The 22,467-nt window shown below is 46.0% G+C and overlaps 1 protein-coding gene across 7 annotated transcripts in view; it reads right to left on the bottom strand.

The window, feature by feature from the left end:
• DGLUCY (D-glutamate cyclase) overlaps positions 1 to 22,467 on the bottom strand; it is a 108,115-nt gene that overhangs the window by 20,246 nt on the left and 65,402 nt on the right. For 6 of the 7 annotated variants that reach the window (XR_008444750.1, XM_054026214.1, XM_054026215.1 and 3 more), the window contains exons 8-10: positions 18,560 to 18,820; positions 17,877 to 17,976; positions 15,656 to 15,804 (exon numbers count right to left, since the gene is read on the bottom strand). Coding sequence is in view for 6 of the 7 variants with exons in the window: in XM_054026214.1 (XP_053882189.1) it covers positions 15,656 to 15,804; positions 17,877 to 17,976; positions 18,560 to 18,820 (510 nt within the window). In the remaining variant the exon portion in view is untranslated. The remainder of the gene's footprint in view (positions 1 to 15,655; positions 15,805 to 17,876; positions 17,977 to 18,559; positions 18,821 to 22,467) is intronic. The other variant, XM_054026218.1, reaches the window with a different exon arrangement.

Below are 22,467 nucleotides of genomic sequence, written 5' to 3'. Positions count from 1 at the left end.
ATTTGCTATTTAGCTCCCAACTAACAGCTACATTTTCAGAGTTGAACAAGACTTAGCCCTGAAGTGTGACAGGGAGTTTAGTGGCTAAGTCTCATGCAGAGCTTTGAAAAGTAATAATAAATTGTTGGTGAGTAAGTAATACTTGGGTCTTTTTAGCTTTCTTGCCATTACATTTACTATGCGTTTAATCTCACACCTTTTGCTTCTGTAGCCTATTCAAGTTTATGGCAGTGAATGGACGTATAGCACCCTTTTGGGGTAAGTGACTGTCTGTAGTGTGTGTTTGTTTGTGTTTGAGGGTTACTTGCTGTGTGCTGAGCTTGTGTTTGTCAATCTGTTTGTTTTGGTTGTTTGAAGGACCGTGTGCTGTGGCTGGCAGTTGGAAGCTGTGAGCTTCAAAGGAAGGTTTGAAAGCTAGAAGCCTCTGGTAAGTGGCTGAGCCTTAATCAATGGGCGGGGCATTCATACAGGCCAGGGCTTTATAAAGCAGCGCACAAGCGACCAGGGAGCTTTGCGACCAGGGGCTGCTAACAGGGAGTTTCGCAAAGGAGTTTGGAAGGGGAGCAGGAAGGGGGCGAGGGTCCCTTGCCGGTTCCATCTGTTTTTCTCTTTATTCCCCTTAATACCTATAAACCAACTACATTCAAAACTTCTTGCTTAAACAACCCTTTCAGCTGACAGGGGGCTGCAGACGGGAGTGTGACAGAGGGAGGCTTACGATGGTTAGGAAGACCCGGAACACCTGTGCCAGCACTGCTTCTGTCTCCTCCACCTGTGCCTGTAGCCAGACAGAGCGCCTGAGCATGGATGCCTCTACCCAGATCCTGGTGTGGTTTTGCAGAGACTGTAACTTGCAATTTCCACTTACTGATATCCAGGCTGGGGGGACCATCCAATGTGAGAGGTGCCTGCTGGTGGAATCTCTCAGGCAGCAGGTGGGAGAGCTACAGGAGGAGGTGGCTAGGTTGAGGAGCATCCGAATCCACGAGCAATTCCTCGACAGTGTCCATGTGGAGACAGCTGAGGTAGCTGTCCCAGTACACAGGACTGCTGATACACCACTGGTGGAGGAGGAGATGGCTCAGGGTGGACACTGGCAGCTGGTTACTTCTGGCAGCAGGCAGTGCTCCACCCCTGCTCCGAACCCTCCCGCCGTGGTTATAGGTAACCATTATGCTCTTCTTGATACAGGAAAGAAGGAATCACTCCCTACAGTAAAGGAGGAAAAGCCTCGTACCCCTAAGGCTGGGAGGTCTGCTGCCACCACTGCGAATAGGAAACGTAGGGTAGTGGTGGTCGGAGACTCTCTGCTGAGGGGGACGGAGGCGCCCATCTGTCACCCTGACATTTCATCTCGGGAGGTATGCTGCCTGCCGGGGGCCCGTATCCGAGACGTTACGGAGGCCTTGTCGAGGATTATCCAGCCCTCTGACTACTACCCCATGCTACTCATCCATGTGGGCACAAATGATACTGCGCGGTGTGACACTGAGTGGATCAAGAGTGACTACAGGGCTCTGGGAGTACGGGTGAAGGAGTTTGGAGCGCAGGTGGTATTCTCTTCAATTCTTCCTGTCAAAGGTAGGGGCCCGGGCAGAGACAGATGCATCATGGAGGTGAATGCCTGGCTGCGAAGATGGTGTCGCCAGGAGGGCTTTGGCTTCCTAGATCACGGGATGCTATTCGAGGAAGGACTGCTAGGCAGAGATGGCATTCACCTTTTGAGGAGAGGAAAGACCCTATTCAGACACAGACTGGCTAACCTAGTGAGGAGGGCTTTAAACTAGGTTCGACGGGGACAGGTGAGCAAAGCCCACGGGTAAGTGGGGAACAGGGAGACTGGGGAGATGGGTCGGAAACGAGAGGGAGTGTGGGCTATATTGGCAGAGAGAAAGGAGGGTCAGGACAAAACTGGGAGGAAAGATCAAACCAGTATCTTAGATGCCTATATACAAATGCGAGAAGTATGGGGAATAAGCAGGAAGAACTGGAAGTGCTAATAAATAAATACAACTATGACATTGTTGGCATCACTGAAACTTGGTGGGATAATACACATGATTGGAATGTTGGTGTGGATGGGTACAGCTTGCTCAGGAAGGATAGACAGGGGAAAAAGGGAGGAGGTGTTGCCTTATATATTAAAAATGTACACACTTGGACTGAGGTAGAGATGGACATAGGAGATGGAAGTGTTGAGTGTCTCTGGGTTAGGCTAAAAGGGGCAAAAAACAAGGGAGATGTCATGCTAGGAGTCTACTACAGGCCACCTAACCAGGTGGAAGAGGTGGATGAGGCTTTTTTCAAGCAACTAACAAAATCATCCAAAGCCCAACATTTGGTGGTGATGGGGGACTTCAACTATCCGGATATATGTTGGGAAAATAACACAGCGGGGCACAGACTATCCAACAAATTCTTGGACTGCATTGGAGACAACTTTTTATTTCAGAAGGTTGAAAAAGCTACTAGTGAGGAAGCTGTTCTAGACTTGATTTTAACAAATAGGGAAGAACTCGTTGAGAATTTGAAAGTAGAAGGCAGCCTGGGTGAAAGTGATCATGAAATCATAGAGTTTGCAATTCTAAGGAAGGGTAGAAGGGAGAACAGCAAAATAGAGACAATGGATTTCAGGAAGGCAGATTTTGGTAAGCTCAGAGAGCTGATAGGTAAGGTCCCATGGGAATCAAGACTGAGGGGAAAAACAACTGAGGAGAGTTGGCAAATTGCCCAGAAAGACTGAACAATGGGCGCTGGGAATGTCTCTGTTAACTAAGAAGCCCCTGAGCTGAGTGCATCTCAGTTTCAGTGAACTGCAGATGGGTGTGGCCCAACCTCTGTCTGTGCTGAAGCTGACTGGGGTGTCTAATTTAGCAAGACAGGAGTGGAGGGGTGCCTGTTCTGGCAGGAGGGTGTTCTCTGTGGTATCCCAGCTCATCGAGTGATGGTCTCAAGGGAAGACAAATGGAAATTGATGTACAATTTGCCTGGAAAAGGATTGACCTGGAAAAAGGAAAGGCTGCCCACCAGCCTGGACTTAAGAGACAAAGCAAGTAAAACCCAGAAGCATGACCTGGCTGTAATGGAGTGAAAGAGGTGCACAGAGACATGTATCCTGGAGCTGGAAGTTGGGGTCCTGGTGACTGCTGCGGTGGGAACAAACCCCAAGGACTCTAGCTGGAAGCAAACCCAACCTGAGTGAAAGGGGGGGGATTTGGCTGGCCAGCGAAAGGTCCCTCATAGCTGGTAGCTGTGAGCCTACAGCTGGATCAGGGTCTCTTTCCCTTTTGGGGGACACAGGAGTGTCTGCCCCATAGGGGAGCCCAAAAACAAATTTTAGGTATACTGCCTCCGCCATGGTCAGTGTCCAAGTCTCTGGCAGTAAGTTCAGGAGGAGGGTGTGACGTTGTGCAGTCTATATGGTTTTATAAAAACTTGATAATAAGTCAATATAATGTAACTGAGCTGGTTTTAGAGAAAATACGGTAATAAGTGAATGTAACGTAACTGGGATATGCTTCATGCAAAAGGTCTCTTGTAAGGTATCATTACAAATCTTATAATCTACTGAGTATGATCATCTGATTTGTATAAATGTACCACTCTTGTATCTAAAACTAGAAATATAAAATGTAACTCTGAGGGCCTATTGTAATTGTGTAAAGTGGGCAGTTTTTCAAAGGGACACTATTAAGGGCCCAAAAGCAAGCTATTCTGCTGATTAGGAAAGATAGAAAATGTGGCAAAAGACCACCTTGGCTTAACCACGAGATCTTGCACGATCTAAAAAATAAAAAGGAGTCATATAAAAAATGGAAACTAGGACAGATTACAAAGGATGAATATAGGCAAACAACACAGGAATGCCGGGGCAAGATTAGAAAGGCAAAGGCACAAAATGAGCTCAAACTAGCTATGGGAATAAAAGGAAACAAGAAGACTTTTTATCAATACATTAGAAGCAAGAGGAAGACCAAAGACAGGGTAGGCCCACTGCTTAGTGAAGAGGGAGAAACAGTAACAGGAAACTTGGAAATGGCAGAGATGCTTAATGACTTCTTTGTTTCGGTCTTCACCGAGAAGTCTGAAGGAATGCCTAACATAGTGAATACTAATGGGAAGGGGGTAGGTTTAGCGGATAAAATAAAAAAAGAACAAGTTAAAAATCACTTAGAAAAGTTAGATGCCTGCAAGTCACCCGGGCCTGATGAAATGCATCCTAGAATACTCAAGGAGCTAATAGAGGAGGTATCTGAGCCTCTAGCTATTATCTTTGGAAAATCATGGGAGACAGGAGAGATTCCAGAAGACTGGAAAAGGGCAAATATAGTGCCCATCTATAAAAAGGGAAATAAAAACAACCCAGGAAACTACAGACCAGTTAGTTTAACTTCTGTGCCAGGGAAGATAATGGAGCAAGTAATTAAGGAAATCATCTGCAAACACTTGGAAGGTGGTAAGGTGATAGGGAACAGCCAGCATGGATTTGTGAAGAACAAATCATGTCAAACCAATCTGATAGCTTTCTTTGATAGGATAACGAGCCTTGTGGATAAGGGTGAAGCTGTGGATGTGGTATACCTAGACTTTAGTAAGGCATTTGATACAGTCTCGCATGATATTCTTATAGATAAACTAGGCAAATACAATTTAGATGGGGCTACTATAAGGTGGGTGCATAACTGGCTGGATAACCGTACTCAGAGAGTTATTATTAATGGTTCCCAATCCTGCTGGAAAGGCGTAACGAGTGGGGTACCGCAGGGGTCTGTTTTGGGACCGGCTCTGTTCAATATCTTCATCAACGACTTAGATATTGGCATAGAAAGTACACTTATTAAGTTTGCGGATGATACCAAACTGGGAGGGATTGCAACTGCTTTGGAGGACAGGGTCATAATTCAAAATGATCTGGACAAATTGGAGAAATGGTCTGAATTAAACAGGATGAAGTTTAACAAAGACAAATGCAAAGTGCTCCACTTAGGAAGGAAAAATCAGTTTCACACAGACAGAATGGGAAGAGACTGTCTAGGAAGGAGTACGGCAGAAAGGGATCTAGGGGTTATAGTGGACCACAAGCTAAATATGAGTCAACAGTGTGATGCTGTTGCAAAAAAAGCAAACATGATCCTGGGATGTATTAACAGGTGTGTTGTGAGCAAGACACGAGAAGTCATTCTTCCGCTCTACTCTGCTCTGGTTAGGCCTCAGCTGGAGTATTGTGTCCACTTCTGGGCGCCGCATTTTAAAAAAGATGTGGAGAAATTGGAAAGGGTCCAGAGAAGAGCAACAAGAATGATTAAAGGTCTTGAGAACATGACCTATGAAGGAAGGCTGAAAGAATTGGGTTTGTTTATTTTGGAAAAGAGAAGACTGAGAGGGGACATGATAGCAGTTTTCAGGTATCTAAAAGGGTGTCATAAGGAGGAGGGAGAAAACTTGTTCACCTTAGCCTCTAAGGATAGAACCAGAAGCAATGGGTTTAAACTGCAGCAAGGGAGGTCTAGGTTGGACATTAGGAAAAAGTTCCTAACTGTCAGGGTGGTTAAACACTGGAATAAATTGCCTAGGGAGGTTGTGGAATCTCCATCTCTGGAGATATTTAAGAGTAGGTTAGATAAATGTCTATCAGGGATGGTCTAGACAGTATTTGGTCCTGCCATGCGGGCAGGGGACTGGACTCGATGACCTCTCAAGGTCCCTTCCAGTCCTAGAATCTATGAATGTGATAGTGCATTCTGTTTTATTCACTTACTAAATAAGTTATTTAAATCTTCACTCTTTTTGTTGATACTTGATTTCAGCTGTGGACCCACTGGATAGTTATTCACGTGGTCTGGGGCTTACTTTACTATCATATGAGATACTTTGGTGATTGTTGCCCAGCAAATACCTAAACTAGATACATAAATGACTCTTGTATCCAGGGTCCCAGGATTAAGGCACATATTTTAAAAAAAATCCTAAAATTAGCTGAGTACACATTAGCTCTTGTCCTTTCCTAATAGTACATATTTTCTATAATAGTTCAGATATCAATGCCTTGGATTTTCCATGTCACTCTTATTTTGCCTTTCTGGTACATTTGTTTTTGTACATGTGTTTAGTTAGTGGCTGTGTTGTTTTGCGTGTATCCTATTGGCACTATAGTAATCCACCATTGGGAAGGGAAGGATTTATTTAACTGACTGTTTTCTACCTTCCCCAACTCTTCTACATACTGGATTATGTATTACAACTCAAAAAATCGGTCTCTCCATGAGCTCTGTTAGGGTAACCTTGAAGCCATCATGGCATTTCACCATATGGTGGATGACTTATCCATGTTCGCCACCCAATCACCAAATGTTTCCCCAAGGGCCTCCCTAACATATGTTCCAAAATACATTCCCCTACGTCTGCATGCGAATTTAATCTAGTACTGTGGAGCCTTGTCAACCGACCGTTCGATCCATTGGCAACATTTTTGTTACTACACCTTTCTATGAAAGTAGCCTTTCTTGTCGCCATTACATCTGCTTGACGAGTGGGGGAATTTTGATAGTAGTGCCCTCTCGGCACATCCACCATACACAACATTCTTCAAAAATAAAGTCACACTGAGATCCCACCCCAAATTCCTACCAACGATTGCCTCCTGATTCCACCTAAACCAATCCATATATCTCCCCTTGTTCTTCCCAAAAACTCCTGGGAGCAAATGGGAAACAGTACACCACATGCTAAGATGTCAGAAGGGGTTAGCTTTCTGTATTCCTTTCCGGAAGTGTTGGTTTCTGACAAATTTGTTGAGCCATCAGAGATGGAGAATGGGCCTCCATCCTCCTGTTTTTTTATGTGTGAGGAAGTAGTTTGAGTAGAAACCCGTCCCTCTGTATTTTGTTGGTACTGGTTCTACTGCTCCTAGATGGATGAGGTGGGTTACCTCCTGAGACAGTTGATCTTTGTGAGAGGGGTCCCTGAAGAAGGACAGAGAGGGAGAGTGGGTAGGGGATTTGGAAGTAAAAAGGATAGAGTATCCAACTTCAATTAATTCCAGCACCCATTCGTCTGTACTGATGGACTGGCAGACAGGGTAGTAGGGAGTTAAATGGTCTCCGAATGGCTGGGAGATGGTAGGAGTTCTCAGCATTGAAAGATGTGGGGGGTCTCGGGCCCTCAACCAATATCTCAAACTTGCTGCCTGGCAGATAGTTGATGAGACGTGGTAGATTGATTTGACTGTTATTGTCTCCTAGGGGGCCATTGTTTCCGGGCTTGTGGCTCCAATTGCCTGTGTGTCTGTGCATATGATGTGGACCTTGTAATACGTTCCTTGTCTTCTCTTTGTCCTAGGAGTACAGATACCCAGGGACTTCAGAGTCACCTGCGAGTCCTTGAGGGTGTGCAGAGACTCATCTGTTTTGGCTGTGAAGAGTTTGGGCCCTTGGAAGGGCAGGTACTCCACTGTTGCTTGCACTTCTTTGGGGAAGCCAGAGAGAGATGCAACCAGGATGCCCTTCTCATTATGCCTGCAGTGGCTGTAGATCGTGCAGCTGTATCTGCAGAATCTAGGGCAGCTTGCAGTGCTGTCCTGGAGATCAGTTGGCCCTTGGAAATGAGTGCACCGAATTGCTCTTTTTTTTCCTCAGGGAGAAATTCAATAAAATCTGATAATTTGCCATAATTTGTGTGGTCATATTTTGCTAATAACACCTCGTAATTAGCAATTCTAAGATGAAGCGTCAGTGAGGAACAAGCTTTTTGGCCAAAGAGGTCGAACCTCTTCCAGTCTTTGTCATACGGTGTGTTTTTGGGTATGATTGGCTGCCCCTTTCAGTAACAGCATCCATTACCAGGGAGTTTGGTGGGGGATGTGAAAAAAGAAACTCTGTTCCCTTTGCAGGAACATAATATTTCCTGTCGGACCTCTTGCAGGTTGGAGTGATTGTTGCAGGGGCCTGCCAGATGTGTTTGACAGGTTCTATGATTGCATCATTCATGGGTAAAGCGATTTTAGATTATGCTGATTTTGCAGGATGTCAACGAGCTTATGTCATGTCTCCTGCACCTTCTCCAGTGAGATGTCGAGGGAATCTGCAACTCTTCTATAGAGATCCTGGAAATGTCTAAGGTCATCCCCCATGTTGGGAGGAGGGAGCATGATGGTGGCATCTGGGGACAATGAAGAAAAATGGGTTGTTGGTTCGACATCCTGGTCAGAGATTTCTTCCTGTTCGCCCGTCATCTCTTCAAGGGGCTCAGATGGTCCTGGTACCGATGGTCCCAGGTGAGTTCCATGTACCCTTCCTATGTAGTTAGGAGATTTGAGGTGACGTGGGTTATATGCCATCCATGGGGCCCAATGCTGCCACTGTGGATGCCATCATAGGTGGGCTGATAATGGACGGAAGGGCATAGGTGCCATTCATGGGTGCCCATACCACTGCTGTTCTTTCACCCCATATAGTACTCCTTCTGTGGCAGGGCCTCTTTGATCATTTTGCGGGCGGGGGAAGAGCTTAGCAACGGTATGTCTCTCCCTTGTTCTCATCCTTGTCATTGCTCAAAAATGGGGGAGCAGATGGCAGTGGAGTGGTGGGGCGGCTCTCGGTACTGACAGTGCTCAGTGCCGAGAATGGGAGCGTCGGGTGTCGAGGACACCATGAGGTCTCTGGGAAGGAAGAACTGTTGTGGTGCCGACAGCCTCGGTGCCATTGATGTGGTAATGGTGGGTATCGGCTGCTGTGGAGTTGTTGTCTGTATGGGTGCACCTGTCAATTGTACTATGCTGAGAGGAGGTGGCAGCATAGGCTGCAGTTGCTTTAATGTGCCTGGTCTCGAGTGTCGGGATGGCTCCGCCAGTGCCGAGCCATGGGGTTTCTATTTCCCTTTGGTGCCTACATTGGAGCTAGCTCTCAGGGAGTTTTTAGCTCTCACAGTACCTATGGTACCGGAGCGTCCTCCTATCTCAGCTATGGAGCCTGTCAGTGCTGTCAGTATCGACAAGATCTCTTGGTTTGGGAAATGCTGTTTCTTGGTCGGTTTCCGAGCCGGGAGGGTGGGGGGGACGACAGTGTATGCTTCTTAGCCACCATTTTAGCTTGGTGGTCTGTCACATGAGTCACAGACAAAGAAGAGCCCCTGTGAGAGGCTGTAGTTGGTGAACTGTGTTCTGGGGGGTCCGTGCTTCTGGTTCAGATGCCAGCCGGAGAGACTTCTCCATGAGCAGCAGTTTAAGCTGCAAGTCTCTGGCTTTTCTGGTCCGAGCTGTCAATTTGTGACAATGAGGGTACTTTTGAGGCATGTGTGAGCATGCCCGTCCAACACTGGGATTGATAGCCTGCAGGTGAGGAAGTGTTTAAAGCCCAGAGAACCGGGCATGCCCCTGAGGGGAGAGTTTCGTCCTCCCCCAAGGGGGGAGCTGTGAGTAACGGTTCAACGAAAACCTATTTCTAGTCAGGAAACAAATAAGGTGGATTTTTTTTTTAAATAATCAAGGACTAGAAAATGAAAGGAGTTAACTATCTCTAACAAAACTAGAACTAACTAGGGTATACTATGCTAACTAAGCTCTTTGAGGCGCTGCTGAATGCTCCGACTTGTAGCCAAGGACAGCAGAGAAGGAACTGAGGGGGGGTTGGTCACACACTGCCAGTTAACCACCTGAGGCGGCACGAGATGGGGACTGCGCATGTGCATTCCAGCCAGGCACTACTACCACAAATCTCTGATTACAAGCGCAGAGGTGCTCAACACCTTAAGTGGAGCACCCATAGGGACATCACTTGAAGAAATATAATTATGATATATTTTGTACAAAGTATGCCTTGTGAGGTATCATTCTAAAAGTATCAATCTGTTAAACATTAATACCCTGTTGGATTGTATCTGTTATCATTGTATGTGAAGTTATGAAGTTTTGCTATATATGTGTTACTTGAAAGATGTTGTGAAGTTGGAAACACCCACAACTAGCCTTTCACATACAACAATGAAGAAACTGAACAGTGCAAACGGCTCATCAACAAAGACAATGGACCATGGAAAAGGCTTGTCCTCACCTGGGAACCCTTCAGACAGCCTATGTATAGCTGCTATGACTCAGTGAGGCATGCAAGGGCATGTGACCAGACCACATGATACTGAACTCTATTTTGATACCTGTATTTTTCCACAAAGGGAGCTGGGAACTAGGCTTAGAACAAAGGGGTTCCCACCTTACGGAGATACTATAAAAGATGGGGAGTGACATCATTTCAGGGCCTCACGCCCCACACAAGAGAACACCTGAGGAAAAAGACTGAACCGGGGGAACTGCTGGTCCCAGGCTAAAGGGATTTCTAGCCTGTGTATGGAAGCTTGATGGACTGCTTGTACTATCTAACAGGATGAGACACTATTTGATTAAAATCCTGTGTAGTATGTTAGGCTTAGATTGCATTCTTGTTTATTTGCTAGGTAATCTGCTTTGATTTGTTTGCTATCACTTACAATCACTTAAAATCTATCTTTCTGTAGTTAATAAACTTATTTTATGTTTTATTTTAACCAGTTTGTTTTTGAGTGAAGTGTTTGGGAAAATCTCAACTCAGTTAACAAAGGTGTTGTACATATTCCTCTCCACATCAAGGGAGGGGCATACTGGGTAATAAATTCATACTGGTTGGGTTTTGACCAGGGCAGGACAGTAGAGATCTGGAGTCCTAGGGCTGGGAACTAGGGGTATTTTGGCTGTAGCCTCTCTATTGTTGGTTCATGCAGTGGCTGGCCAGAGCCTATATGTAACTGCAGCTGGGTGTGTCCCTGCCTGTGTGAAGGCTGGTGGGAGTGTAGGACCGGGAGCAGTCTGCACCTTGTCACAGCAGCACAATGTGAGAATGAACCCAGGCTGGGGAGTCAGAAGGCTCAGTGGTACCCCAGTTCTATGTTGCACCCCGAGGGGGGCTTGTCACAGTTTTGTCTTTGATCATTGGGAGAAAATGGGAACAGCCATTGCGAACTGCCCATAGCTCCAATAGATTTATGTGAAGGAAAGATTCTGCTGAGGACCAGTGGCCTTGGACAGTGCGGGTGTTCAAGTGTTCTCCCCAACCTAATAGAGAGGCGTCCGTGGTTATTATCATCATTGGAGGGTGTTGGATGAAGGGAACCCCTGAGCAAACATTGGTTGGTCATGTCCACCAATGTAAGGAGACCTTAACCTTTTTTGGCATTGTAGCGGGGCGGACTGGCTTCCAGGCGCCCCAGGAAGGGATGAGCCAGAAAAGCCGCCAGAGTGGGCGGAGCCACCGCGGCCTGTCCCCGCCCCCCGGAAGTCAAGGGGCGGGACAGGAAGTATAAAGGCCAGGCCCCAGCGCTCAGTAGCTGGCCGGCAGCGGGAGAGGACAGACGCTGGTGCCCGAGCTCCCGCGGACCTGAGCCTGCCGAGAGCCCGGTACCCTGAGGAGGACTGGCCGAGCCGGCCGAGAGCCCGGTACCCTGAGGAGGACTGGCCGAGCCGGCCGAGAGCCCGGTACCCTGAGGAGGACTGGCCGAGCCTGCCGAGAGCCCGGTACCCTGAGGAGGACTGGCCGAGCCTGCCGAGAGCCCGGTACCCTGAGGAGGACTGGCCGAGCCTGCCGAGAGCCCGGTATCCTGAGGAGCAGTCTGAGCTTCCCCCCGCCGAGGGCCCAGAGGGAGTGACAGACCTACCTGGTGCTCGGGGCCCGGAGGAGCCCATGATCTGTGACCCAGCAGACGGAACTCAGGAGGAGCAGGTACCCATGGAGGAGGAGATGGGAAGTGGCCCGGGGATAGCAGACCCCGAACCCATGTCAGTGTGTTGCGGTCAGGATCCCCACTGACTGCGCGGCAGACGGACTGCTGCGGATAGGGCCCCGGGCTGGAACACAGTGGAGTGGGCGGGCCTGTGTTCCCCCCTGCCACCCCGCGCCGGGTGGCAGTCTCTCCTCCTCCTTGTCCAAGGGGCCTGGGCCCGTGACAGACTATCCGTTGGCTGCCCTGCCCTGACCTAGGGCCTGGGCTAACCCAAACTGACCCAGCCCCTGCTACAAGGCCTGGGCCTCTGACTGACTATTGGTTTGCTGCCCCGCCCTGACCCAGGGCCGGAGCTGTTAATTGTCTGCTCAGCCCCTGCATAAGGGCCTGAGCTCAGAACTGTTAATTGTCTGCTCAGCCCCTGCACAAAGGGCCTGAGCTCAGAACTGTTAATTGTCTGCTCAGCCCCTGCACAAAGGGCCTGAGCTCAGAACTGTTAATTGTCTGCTCAGCCCCTGCACAAAGGGCCTGAGCTCAGAACTGTTAATTGTCTGCTCAGCCCCTGCACAAAGGGCCTGAGCTCAGAACTGTTAATTGTCTGCTCAGCCCCTGCACAAAGGGCCTGAGCTCAGAACTGTTAATTGTCTGCTCAGCCCCTGCACAAAGGGCCTGAGCTCAGAACTGTTAATTGTCTGCTCAGCCCCTGCACAAAGGGCCTGAGCTCAGAACTGTTAATTGTCTGCTCAGCCCCTGCCCAAAGGGCCTAAGCTCAGAACTGTTAATTGTCTGCTCAGCCCCTGCCCAAAGGGCCTGAGCTCAGAACTGTTATTCGCTTTGTAGCGGGGCGGCCTGGCTTCCAGGCGCCCCAGGAAGGGACGAGCCCCACCCCGGAACTACTACAGGCATGGTGAGGCATTTGTGTATATTGTATCTGTTTGAGATGTAGACAGTACAGAGCCAGGCCTGCAGGCAGCGCATGTGTAGCCTTGTGTGTTTGATGACAAATGTCGTTGCTGACACGTGACCCAGTAATTGTAGGCAAGTCTTGGCCAAGATCTGGGGGCTGTTCACTGCTGTGAAGATGAGATTTCATAAGGCTGTGAAATGTTGCTGAGGCAGGGAGGCTGTAGCTTCCAGAGAATTGAGGTAGGCTCCGATGAATACCAGTTTTTGTACAGGTATCAGTGTTGATTTTTGTACGTTTATTTGTAGTCCCAGATGTGTAAAGAGACCTACCGCGTTTTGTGTAGCCTCTATTGTCTCTTGTTGGGTTGGTGCTGTCAGTAAGCAATCGCTGAGATAAGGAAAAATTATAATTCCTTATCTTCTGAGATGAACCGCGACCATTGCAAGGACTTTTGAGAAGACCCATGGGGATGTGGATAGTCCAAAGGGCAGGACCCTATGCTGGAAATGTTCTGTTCCGAGGGTAAACCTGAGAAACTTCCTGTGTGAGGGTTGTATCATTATATGAAAATGTGTGTCCTGGAGATTGAGGGCTGAGAACCAATCCCCTCTTTCCAGTGCTGGACTTGTGGTTGCTATTGTGATCATTTGGAAATGTTGGGTCTTCATGGATTTGTTGAACTGTCTCAAGTCAAGAATGGGCCTCATCCTTCCATTTTTTCTGAGTTAGAAAGTAGTCTGAGTAAAAACACCTTACACTGTGTTGAATTGGTACTGCTTGTAGTTGTCTAAGATGGGTCACTTCCTGTCGCAGTAGTTGGCAGTGAGCTCCTTTGCCTGAGAAACCATGGGAGAGCTTCTGTCAGAGGCTATCGTGGGAGACAGTTGTCCAGGGGGGAGTCCATGCTTCAGGTTCGGACTCTGGGTGCAGGGATTTCTCCAACATAAGGAGTTTTAGTTGTAATTCTCTGGCTTTCCTGATGTGGGCTCTCATTTTATCACAGTGTGCGCACTTCTGTGGTATACGTGCTTCGCCCAGGCAGTGAACACACTGCGAATGCCCATCTGAGATAGGAATCGAAATCCTGTACGTCAGGCAGCATTTGAAACCCGGGGAGCTGGACATGCCCCTCGGAGAGGGGTTTTCTCACTCAGGGGAGAACAGCTCTAATCTAAGGGGTCACTAACAACTGAAATTTATCCTGAAAGAAATTTTTTTTTAAATCATAAATTAATAAAACAGAGGAAAGAAGGCTATATCTAAATAAACACTATCTATAAACAGTTAACTATTTGAACTAAGCTCAATAAAGAGGTGCTGCTAAGTGCTCTGACTGAAGCCAAAGGCGGTAGAGAAGGAATTGAGGGGGGATGGAGGGGAGTTGGCCACACAATGCTATGTAACCACCTCAGGTAACACGAGACAGGGACAACGCATGCACATCCCAACCGAGCACGGCTACTACAAATCTCTAATTACCAGCGCAGGGGCACCAGAACACTTACAGTGGAGCACTGGTTTATAGACCCGTCAGCCTAACTAAGATATCTGGAAAGATATTGGAACAAATATTAAACATCAATTTGTGACCATTTTGAGGATAATAAGATTACAAGGAATAGGCAACAAGGATTTGTCAAGAAGAAATCATGCCAGATCAACATGATTTCCTTCTCTGACAGGGTTACTGGCTTAGTGGATAGGGAGGAGACTGTAGACATGATATATCATGATTTTAGTAAACCTTTAGACAGAGTCCCACATTCTCATAAGCAAACTAGGGAAATGTGGTCTCTAAATGAAATTACTATAAAGTGGGTGCAAAACTGGTTGAAAGACCATACTCAGCGAATAGTTACCAATGGTTCGCTGTCAAAATGGGAGGTCATATCTAGTGTGATCCCACAGGGGTCAGTCACGTGGCTCAGACACGTGAGTACAGAGTATGCTTATAATATTTGTGGATGACACCAGGCAGGGAGAGGATACCAGCACTTGAGAGGAGAGGATTAGAACTGAAAACAACCTTGACAAATTGGAGAATTTATTTGAAATCAGCAAGATGAAATTCAATAAAGACAAGTCAAAGTACTACTTAGGAAGAAAGAAATCAAATTAATAACTAAAAATGGGGAGTAACTGTTAGGCAGTAGTTCTAATTAAAAAAAGAGGGCTATAGTGTATCATAAACTGAAGATGAGCCAACAATATGATGCAATTGTGAAAAAGGATAGTATCGTTCTAGGGTGTATTACCAGGAGTACTGTATGCGAGACACAGGAGGAATTGTCCTGCTCTACTCAGCACTGGTGAGTCCTCAGCTGGAGTACTGTGTCCAGTCTTGGGCATCACACTTTAAGAAAGATGTAGACAAACTGGAGAGAGCCCAGAGGAGAGCAACAAAAACGATAAAAGGTTTAGAAAACCTGACTAATGAGGAAAGGTTAAAATAACTGGGCATGTTTAATCTTGAGAAAAGAAGAGTGGGGGGAGGGGCTGATAACACTTGTCAAATATCTTAAGGGCTATTACACAGAGGACTGTGATCAACTGTTCTCCATGTCCTCTTAAGGTAAGACAAGAAGTAATTGGCATAAACTGCCATAAGAGAGATTTAGGTGAGATGGGAGAAACTTTCTAACTATAAGGATAGCTAAGCAATACAATAGGCTTCCAAGGAAGTGTGTGGAATACCCCTTATTGGAGGTTTTTAAGAACAAGTTAGACAAACAGCTGTCAGGGATGATCTAGGTATATTGATCCTGCCCCAGTGCAAGGGGCTGGACTGGATGACCTCTCGAGGTTCCTTCCAGCCCTACATTTCTCTGATTATATAAACCTTTCTAAGGATGTTTTTCTGCTAGCTGGTCCTTTCAATTTGGCAGAGACAAACAGTGGCAGTCCTGAAGTAGTCTTTTGGAAGCTGGCTGCTGCTTTATCCTCCCTTCCTTTTCTATGTTTTGCCTTTCTCTTATCATTGAGGAGATGCCACAGCCTCACACTTACCTGTTGTTGTGACTCCAGGGATGTTATGTGCAGCTAGAAACAGTTCATCTATGGGATCCACTAGATGCTTAATATTGACTTTCCTTGCATTGTAATAATTGCCATCAGCAGCCATCCCTGCACGTTCTATTGCTATCAGGTGATCAAATCTAGTCAGAGATAAGGTGATAAATTAGTTAAGGGGGGGGGGAGGAGGAATTGTAAAACTTACATCTTACATTTTTCTGTCAGTTGCTTTTCCTGCCACACACTTCGTTTCTGTCTCCTTAGGCACAAGTTACACTCATTTTGCAAAGCGTCTGAATGCCAAATTGGACCATTTGCTGTACATCTATTTTCCTACCAACTTATATCCAACAGGTAATTTACAGCACAGTTTATCTTACTCTTGAATTTGGGCCTATACATTTTGTTTTCAATATTTGGTTTGTTTTCTTGGTAGCTTTAATGCAGCCCCTTCAAACTGCCAGCAACAAATGGAGAGAGAGGTGAAATCTTTCTCTACCCAGTGGAGCACTGGGTGAATCACTTTAGAGCCCAGATCCTCAGAGATATTTAGGTACCTAACTCCTATTGATATCAATGGGAGTTAGGCACCTAAATACCGTTGAGGATCTGGGCCTTAGCCTCTCTGTGCCTCAGTTAAAAAGGGATATTGGTTTTAAATCATTAGAGTTTGCAATGCAGTTTAAGATCCTCAGAGGGATCCTCAAAGTGCAGTTTATTGTTCATAATTTCCTATTTAAAGTACTGTACTGCTTGTAAGTTACCCATTTATTTGGTTTCTTTTGTTTAACATTTTTGACAAATTTGGTGCTAGTAAATGTGGATGGGAAGCGTGCAGGCAGGATCTGTTTTAGGTAGCCCCTGTTTAGGATTCCCCCTCCCCCCAACAGCTCTACCAATATACCTCAAGCTTAATGTGCAACATCCTGCTAGTCCAGTTCTACTGAATAGAGGCTACCAATTGTGCCAAGTTACTAAGTGGTTTTATGATATGGACTAAGACACACTGTGATTGCAGTTGTACTTGTGCAATTGAGTTTCCAACATGAAAAAATATTCAGTTTAGCCTCCTAGGATTATGGGATCTATTGAGGTACAAATCAGCTGTAGCTGTTCAACTATAAAAGCATCCTCTTGAGCCTAGTGTATGAGAAATGAAAACAGGGTGTTATTGAAATTATAGTTTTTATTAACCCATAGAAAGAAATCAAAATGGAATGAACTGAAGATGCATATATTTAGATAAGCTGTTATTAAAGAGAATTGGCTGCTAACTGAATATGGCTGTATATGGCCTAGACTTTCATTACACACCTATACACAGAGAAAGTTCAAGGAAAAAAACCCAGTAAGCCCATTAAAAGGAAAGTTATTGGCCAGATATTCAATGTATGTACATTTTAGTGCAAACTCCAGTGCATGTATACAAACCCTCAATATATGCATGTTCAAATTGGGGTTTTTGGGCACATCAGAGTTTGCACTTGCATAGTTTGAATGAGTTTTCAGAACTACATCCACTCTTCAAAAATGTTGGCTGGGGTGTCTAAAGACAATGAGGATCTTTTTCAGACCATTAAAAACAGATAGGAGGATTTTGCATACTAGAATAAAGTGGATTATCAAAGATCTGAGCGTGGATGAAAGTGGACTACAGTCCTGGACTCCAGGATTCTATTCCTGACTCTGCCACAGGACTTTGTGTAGTCTTTGGGAAGACATTTAATCTCTCTGTGGCCTACTTTTCCCATTGATAAGATGGGGATAATGATGTACAGTATTTCACAAGTGTAGTGTAAGTTAATGAATGTTTGTAGAGCTCTTTAAAATTTTCATCTGAAAAGTGCCATATAAATGCAAAGTAATGTACTTCCTTCCCCATTTCCTGTTGTGCATTGGGATTGCAGAGGTCTCAGATTAATGTGGAATCCTGTATTTCACATGCGCTGCAATACTACAGCAGAGTGGAGTGCTTGACTCTGAATTTTCTTCCTTTAATTTCAGACCTTCAACTGCTATTGTAATATTTACTTAATATATATTTTATAAAAACACAGTCATTTAAAAAGAGAAACAAAACAATTTGATTGGCAGATACTTCATACTTCAAAGATTTGCTTGCAATCATTATATCTTCTGTGAACAGAGCTGTTCCTTTTACTATGACTTTGCATAGCCTCCTTGCTACTCATTTTCAGGAACTTAGTACACATACCTGGGTCTTTCAAGATTCCCATTCTCACACAAAAACATCAAAGCTGACTCTGCAGCATCTCCCTGATAACTCAATAGAGGCACTGGTGTCTTCAGTACCCCTAAAGCGAACAAAAATACAAAATGGATTCCATAGGTCATTTTTTGTGTGCTTAGCTTGGATTTTAAAAGAACAGAACAGTTAGAACTGTAAGGTGATTCTAGCAAACATATGACTGTGTAAGACAATATTTCCCAGTTGGAAATACTGCACTAGTTGCCCATCTTTAGCTTTTGCACAATTCAGAGCTACAAGTCAGAGTCTAGAGACATTATTTGGACTGACAAAAATGAGAAGATGTGCAGGGATGAAGACACTTTAAAAATAAGCTCTCTTCTCACCTCTTTCTTTTTGATGATACACTACATTTCAAAATACAATGGTAATAGGAAGAAAGATTCTAGATGGATTTCAAAAGATTAGGGACTAGATGCTCAATTGGTATAAATCAGAGTAGTTCCAATGAAGTCAATGGAGCTATGCTGATTTAGCCAGGTGCGGATCTGGCCCATTTTGTCTATATGTTAAAGCACTTCTTAAAGGCCTGATCTAATTTAGAGATTGCACTGAAATAGAGCTTGAACCAGATTAGCAAATTAAAACTGAAAAGCTAACTGTCTTTGTTGCCTAACTGCATGTTTTACCTTGCTGAACACAATCCTCAATAATCTTTTTATTCAAACCCATGGCTCTCTGGTCTGTTATTATAACAACATCTTTCTCCAAGCTCTGCAACATGGCTGCCATAGCAATGGCTCCTGGAGGTCCATCATTCTCTTCAGGTGGCTCATGGTTGAAGTGAGTAGGAAATCCAGTGGTTATCAGCACTGATCGGGCATGTGAAAGGGAGAGGCAAGTCTTTAGTAGCTCATCCTGGCAGCACAAATGTTTTATACCCCGGTCTCCTAAAAATCAAAAACATTTTATTTAAAGACAGTGCTAGATTTTTAGCATATTAATACCTCCAAGAGGTTCTGTCAGGACCAATCCCTGTCCATCAATGTCTGAGTTCCCGGCAGGGCCAACGAGAAGAGCAGCCAGGCTCTATCACTATTGATCCAGAGATAGTGACAGACCAGGGGAATGGAGACCATCAGCAAAATACATCATCTCCCACTAGGTAAGTGCAGTGAGAGTTCCTGAATGAACTTATAGAAGGTTGTGAAGACTATTGTCCATTCTGCAGCTCTACTGGGATCACTACCGATGTGTGTGCTTGTGAAGGATGTCATAAAGTAGTCATCATGGGGTAAATGAGTTACCCAAAATATTAGGGGATGGAGCCATGCTCTACTCCTGCCTACATTATGTTTGTCACTGGGAGTTCCATACCCCCACAAACTAAATTTGTTTGAGATGCATTTGAATAAAGCAGCAGGTTTCTAGCCTGTAATCCTAGGAGTAGAGTGTTATTTTTGTTGTACCTAGCAGTCCCTTTACAAAAAAGGAGAGGCTGGGAAGCCTCCCTCGGCCTGGACTGAACTGTGGATCATTATTGGAAATGAGGCTGAAGTGCAGAATTCAGATCTGGATTCAGATTGCTGAAACCCCAAACAGATGAGGGTTTCATTTCAATTTTTTATAGAGAAGAAGCCAATGGGGTATTGGTTCCGCTCATTATAAATACTGAGTGAGTGGATAAATTCAGAACCAGATCCACTCTCATATTCAAAATCATTGCTAAATTCAGAAGTGTTGGGGGCAGGAGTTTTGGTAAGTGATGTGAGTGAAATGAGAAGAAAATAAGAGATGTGGGATGGGAATGCAGAAGATAAACCTAGAAAATATGACAAAAAAGACGCTGGGGCAGAGGGGATTTTGTTAATTGATCCTCCCATTCTGGAGCCACTTTTCCCTTTTAAATAATTCAAGTGTCTTGGCCCAAAGTTGTTGTGTAAAGAACAAAATCAGATTCAGAGAAGATCCAGACCCCAGTTATTTTACACAAACAAGCTCAGCACATTCCTGTGTACATGTCCAAATGCAGAGATAAACATTTAAACTCAGGCTCATGCACATGCTCACATGTACACATAGAAAAACTGCACCAGGACAGGGCAAGGCAATCGATTTGTAAGTGGGCATTTCACACTGTGGCTAGGGACTGTCTCCAAAATGGGAAAGGGAAGATGTCATTCGAACTTGTCCAAAACTGTTAGCTCTAGCCTGTTTCTTCATAATAGATTATTGAATAATGGCCAAACCAGTAATTCTTTCTGAACTGGTTGAGGGATGGGGCTTGAGGGAGAGTGTAAAATTAACAGGCTGTGATTCCAGTGTAAGAAACTCAATTCTCTGGAAAAAACTGGAATACCGGGCCTAGCACAACAGGGACCAACCTGGCTATGGCCTTTAGACCATACTGCATGATGAACATTAAATAATAACAATAATATAGTCAGATTGAGCCCCATATGGCTTGGAGCTATCTGGGAGGAAGGAGTGGGACTGGATCTCTGAGTATGTGGTAAGTGAAAATGCAGTGATTTTTTTGGTCAGAAGCTCTTCAGAGCAGTTGGATGCAGTGGTGGATTTGCCAATTGGGGCCCCCCAGAAATGTGTGCTCCCACACCCCGACCCATTTCACTAACCCAGCGCTCCTGCCAGGGAGCGGGGTCGGGGCACAGGGGCTTGCCCCGCTCTGCCTGGTGCTCCTGCCAGGGAGTGAGGCAAGCCCCTGTGCCCCGACCCTGCTCCCTGGCAGGAGCACCGGGCGTGCAGGGGAAGCCCCTGTACCCCAACCCTGCTGCCCTGCAGGAGTGCCGAGTGAGTGGAATGGGACAAGCCCCCGCGCCCTGACCTTGCTGCCCGGCAGGAGTGCTGGGTGGGGGAGCGAGGCGGGGCAAGCCCCCATGCCCCAACCCCATTTCCCCACGAGGTGTATGTGGGGAGGTTGATTATAGGCAGAAGGGATGGGGAGGGGCCCCCACTTGCTTTGGTCCAGGGCCACACAAAAGCTTAATCCGCCTCTGGTTGGATGTCACAATGCAGATGACCTCATCTATCCAGTAGGTTGTGTCAGGACCAATCCCTGTTCTGCACTGTCAGTCTGGTTGAAGGAGAGGAGCAACCAATAACCTTTTCCGTAGCCCTAGCACTACTACAAATTGGAGGATTGGGCCAAAAGAAATCTGATGAGGTTCAACAAGGACAAGTGCAGAGTCCTGCAGTTAGGAAGAAAGAATCCCATGCACTGCTACAGGCTGGGAACTGACTGGCTAAGCAGCAGTTCTGCAGAAAAGGACCTGGGGATTACAGTGGACGAGAAGCTGGATATGAGTCAGCAGTGTGCCCTCGTTGCCAAAAAGGCCAATGGCATATTGGGCTGTATTAGTAGGAGCATTGCCAGCAGATTGAGGGAAGTGACTATTCCCCTCTATTCGACACTGGTGAGGCCACACCTGGAGTATTGCTTCCAGTTTTGGTCCCCCCCACTACAGAAGGGATGTGGACAAATTGGAGAGAGTCCAGCGAAGGGCAACGAAAATGATTAGGGGGCTGGGGCACATGATTTACGAGGCGAGGCTGAGGGAACTGGGGTTATTTAGTCTGCAGAAGAGGAGTGAGGGCCTTCAACTACCTGAAGAGGGGTTCGAAAGAGGATAGAGCTAGGCTGTTCTCAGTGGTGGCAGATGACAGAACAAGAAGCAATGGTCTCAAGTTGCAGTGGGGGAGGTCTAGGTTGGATATTAGAAAACACTATTTCACTAGGAGGGTGGTGAAGCACTGGAATGGGTTACATAGGGAGGTGGTGGAATCTCTATCCTTAGAGGTTTTTAAAGCCTTGGCTGGGATGATTTAGTTGGTATTGGTCCTGCTTTGAGCACGGGATTGGACTAGATGACCTCCTGAGGTCTCTTCCAACCCTACATTTTTATGATTCTATGTGTGGTCCCTATCTGTATTCCACACATGGGTATGCAGGCATGCCTCATGCTTGAGTCTGGACATTCTTACAAGCACTGAATGTTGGCCCACACATACACCATAGGTCTCCTCATGCTCTTGACAAAGGGATAAGAGACAGTGCAGGCTGACGCCTCTCCACTCCCTCGTCTTACTACAATCTAACAGGATCCAAAGCACAGGGAATGGAGGGCAGGTAATAGAATCAGATGGGCACCACAAATCTTGAAGAACTTCCAGTTTCAGTAAGTAACCTCTATTTCTTCTTCAAGTGATGGTTCCTATGTGTATTCCATAATTGAGTGATTGACAAGCACTGTTGGAAGACAGGATACTGGGCTAGATGGACCATTGGTCTGACCCAGTATGGCTGTTCTTATGTTCTAATGTTCAGTGCTCGGGCTGGAGATGGGTGCGAGGAAGGCAGTAGCAAATATGCTTGCAGTACTGCAGATCCCACGACAGCATCCACAGCTGATGCATAAATCAAAGCGTAGTGTGTTGCAAACGTATGGATAGAACTTCAGGTGGCTGCCTTGCAAATGTCTTGTAGCAGGACGTCATGTAGGGATGCCATTGAGGCAGCCTGTGCTCTTGTGAAATGAGCTGTGACACCCCCAGGGAAGGGATTTTTGCTACCCGGTAA

The sequence above is a fragment of the Malaclemys terrapin genome, chromosome 4, assembly GCF_027887155.1.
Source record: "Malaclemys terrapin pileata isolate rMalTer1 chromosome 4, rMalTer1.hap1, whole genome shotgun sequence".
Taxonomy (NCBI): domain Eukaryota; kingdom Metazoa; phylum Chordata; order Testudines; family Emydidae; genus Malaclemys; species Malaclemys terrapin.
Note: the sequence above shows the minus strand (reverse complement) of the source record. Positions and strands in the feature narration are given on the sequence as shown.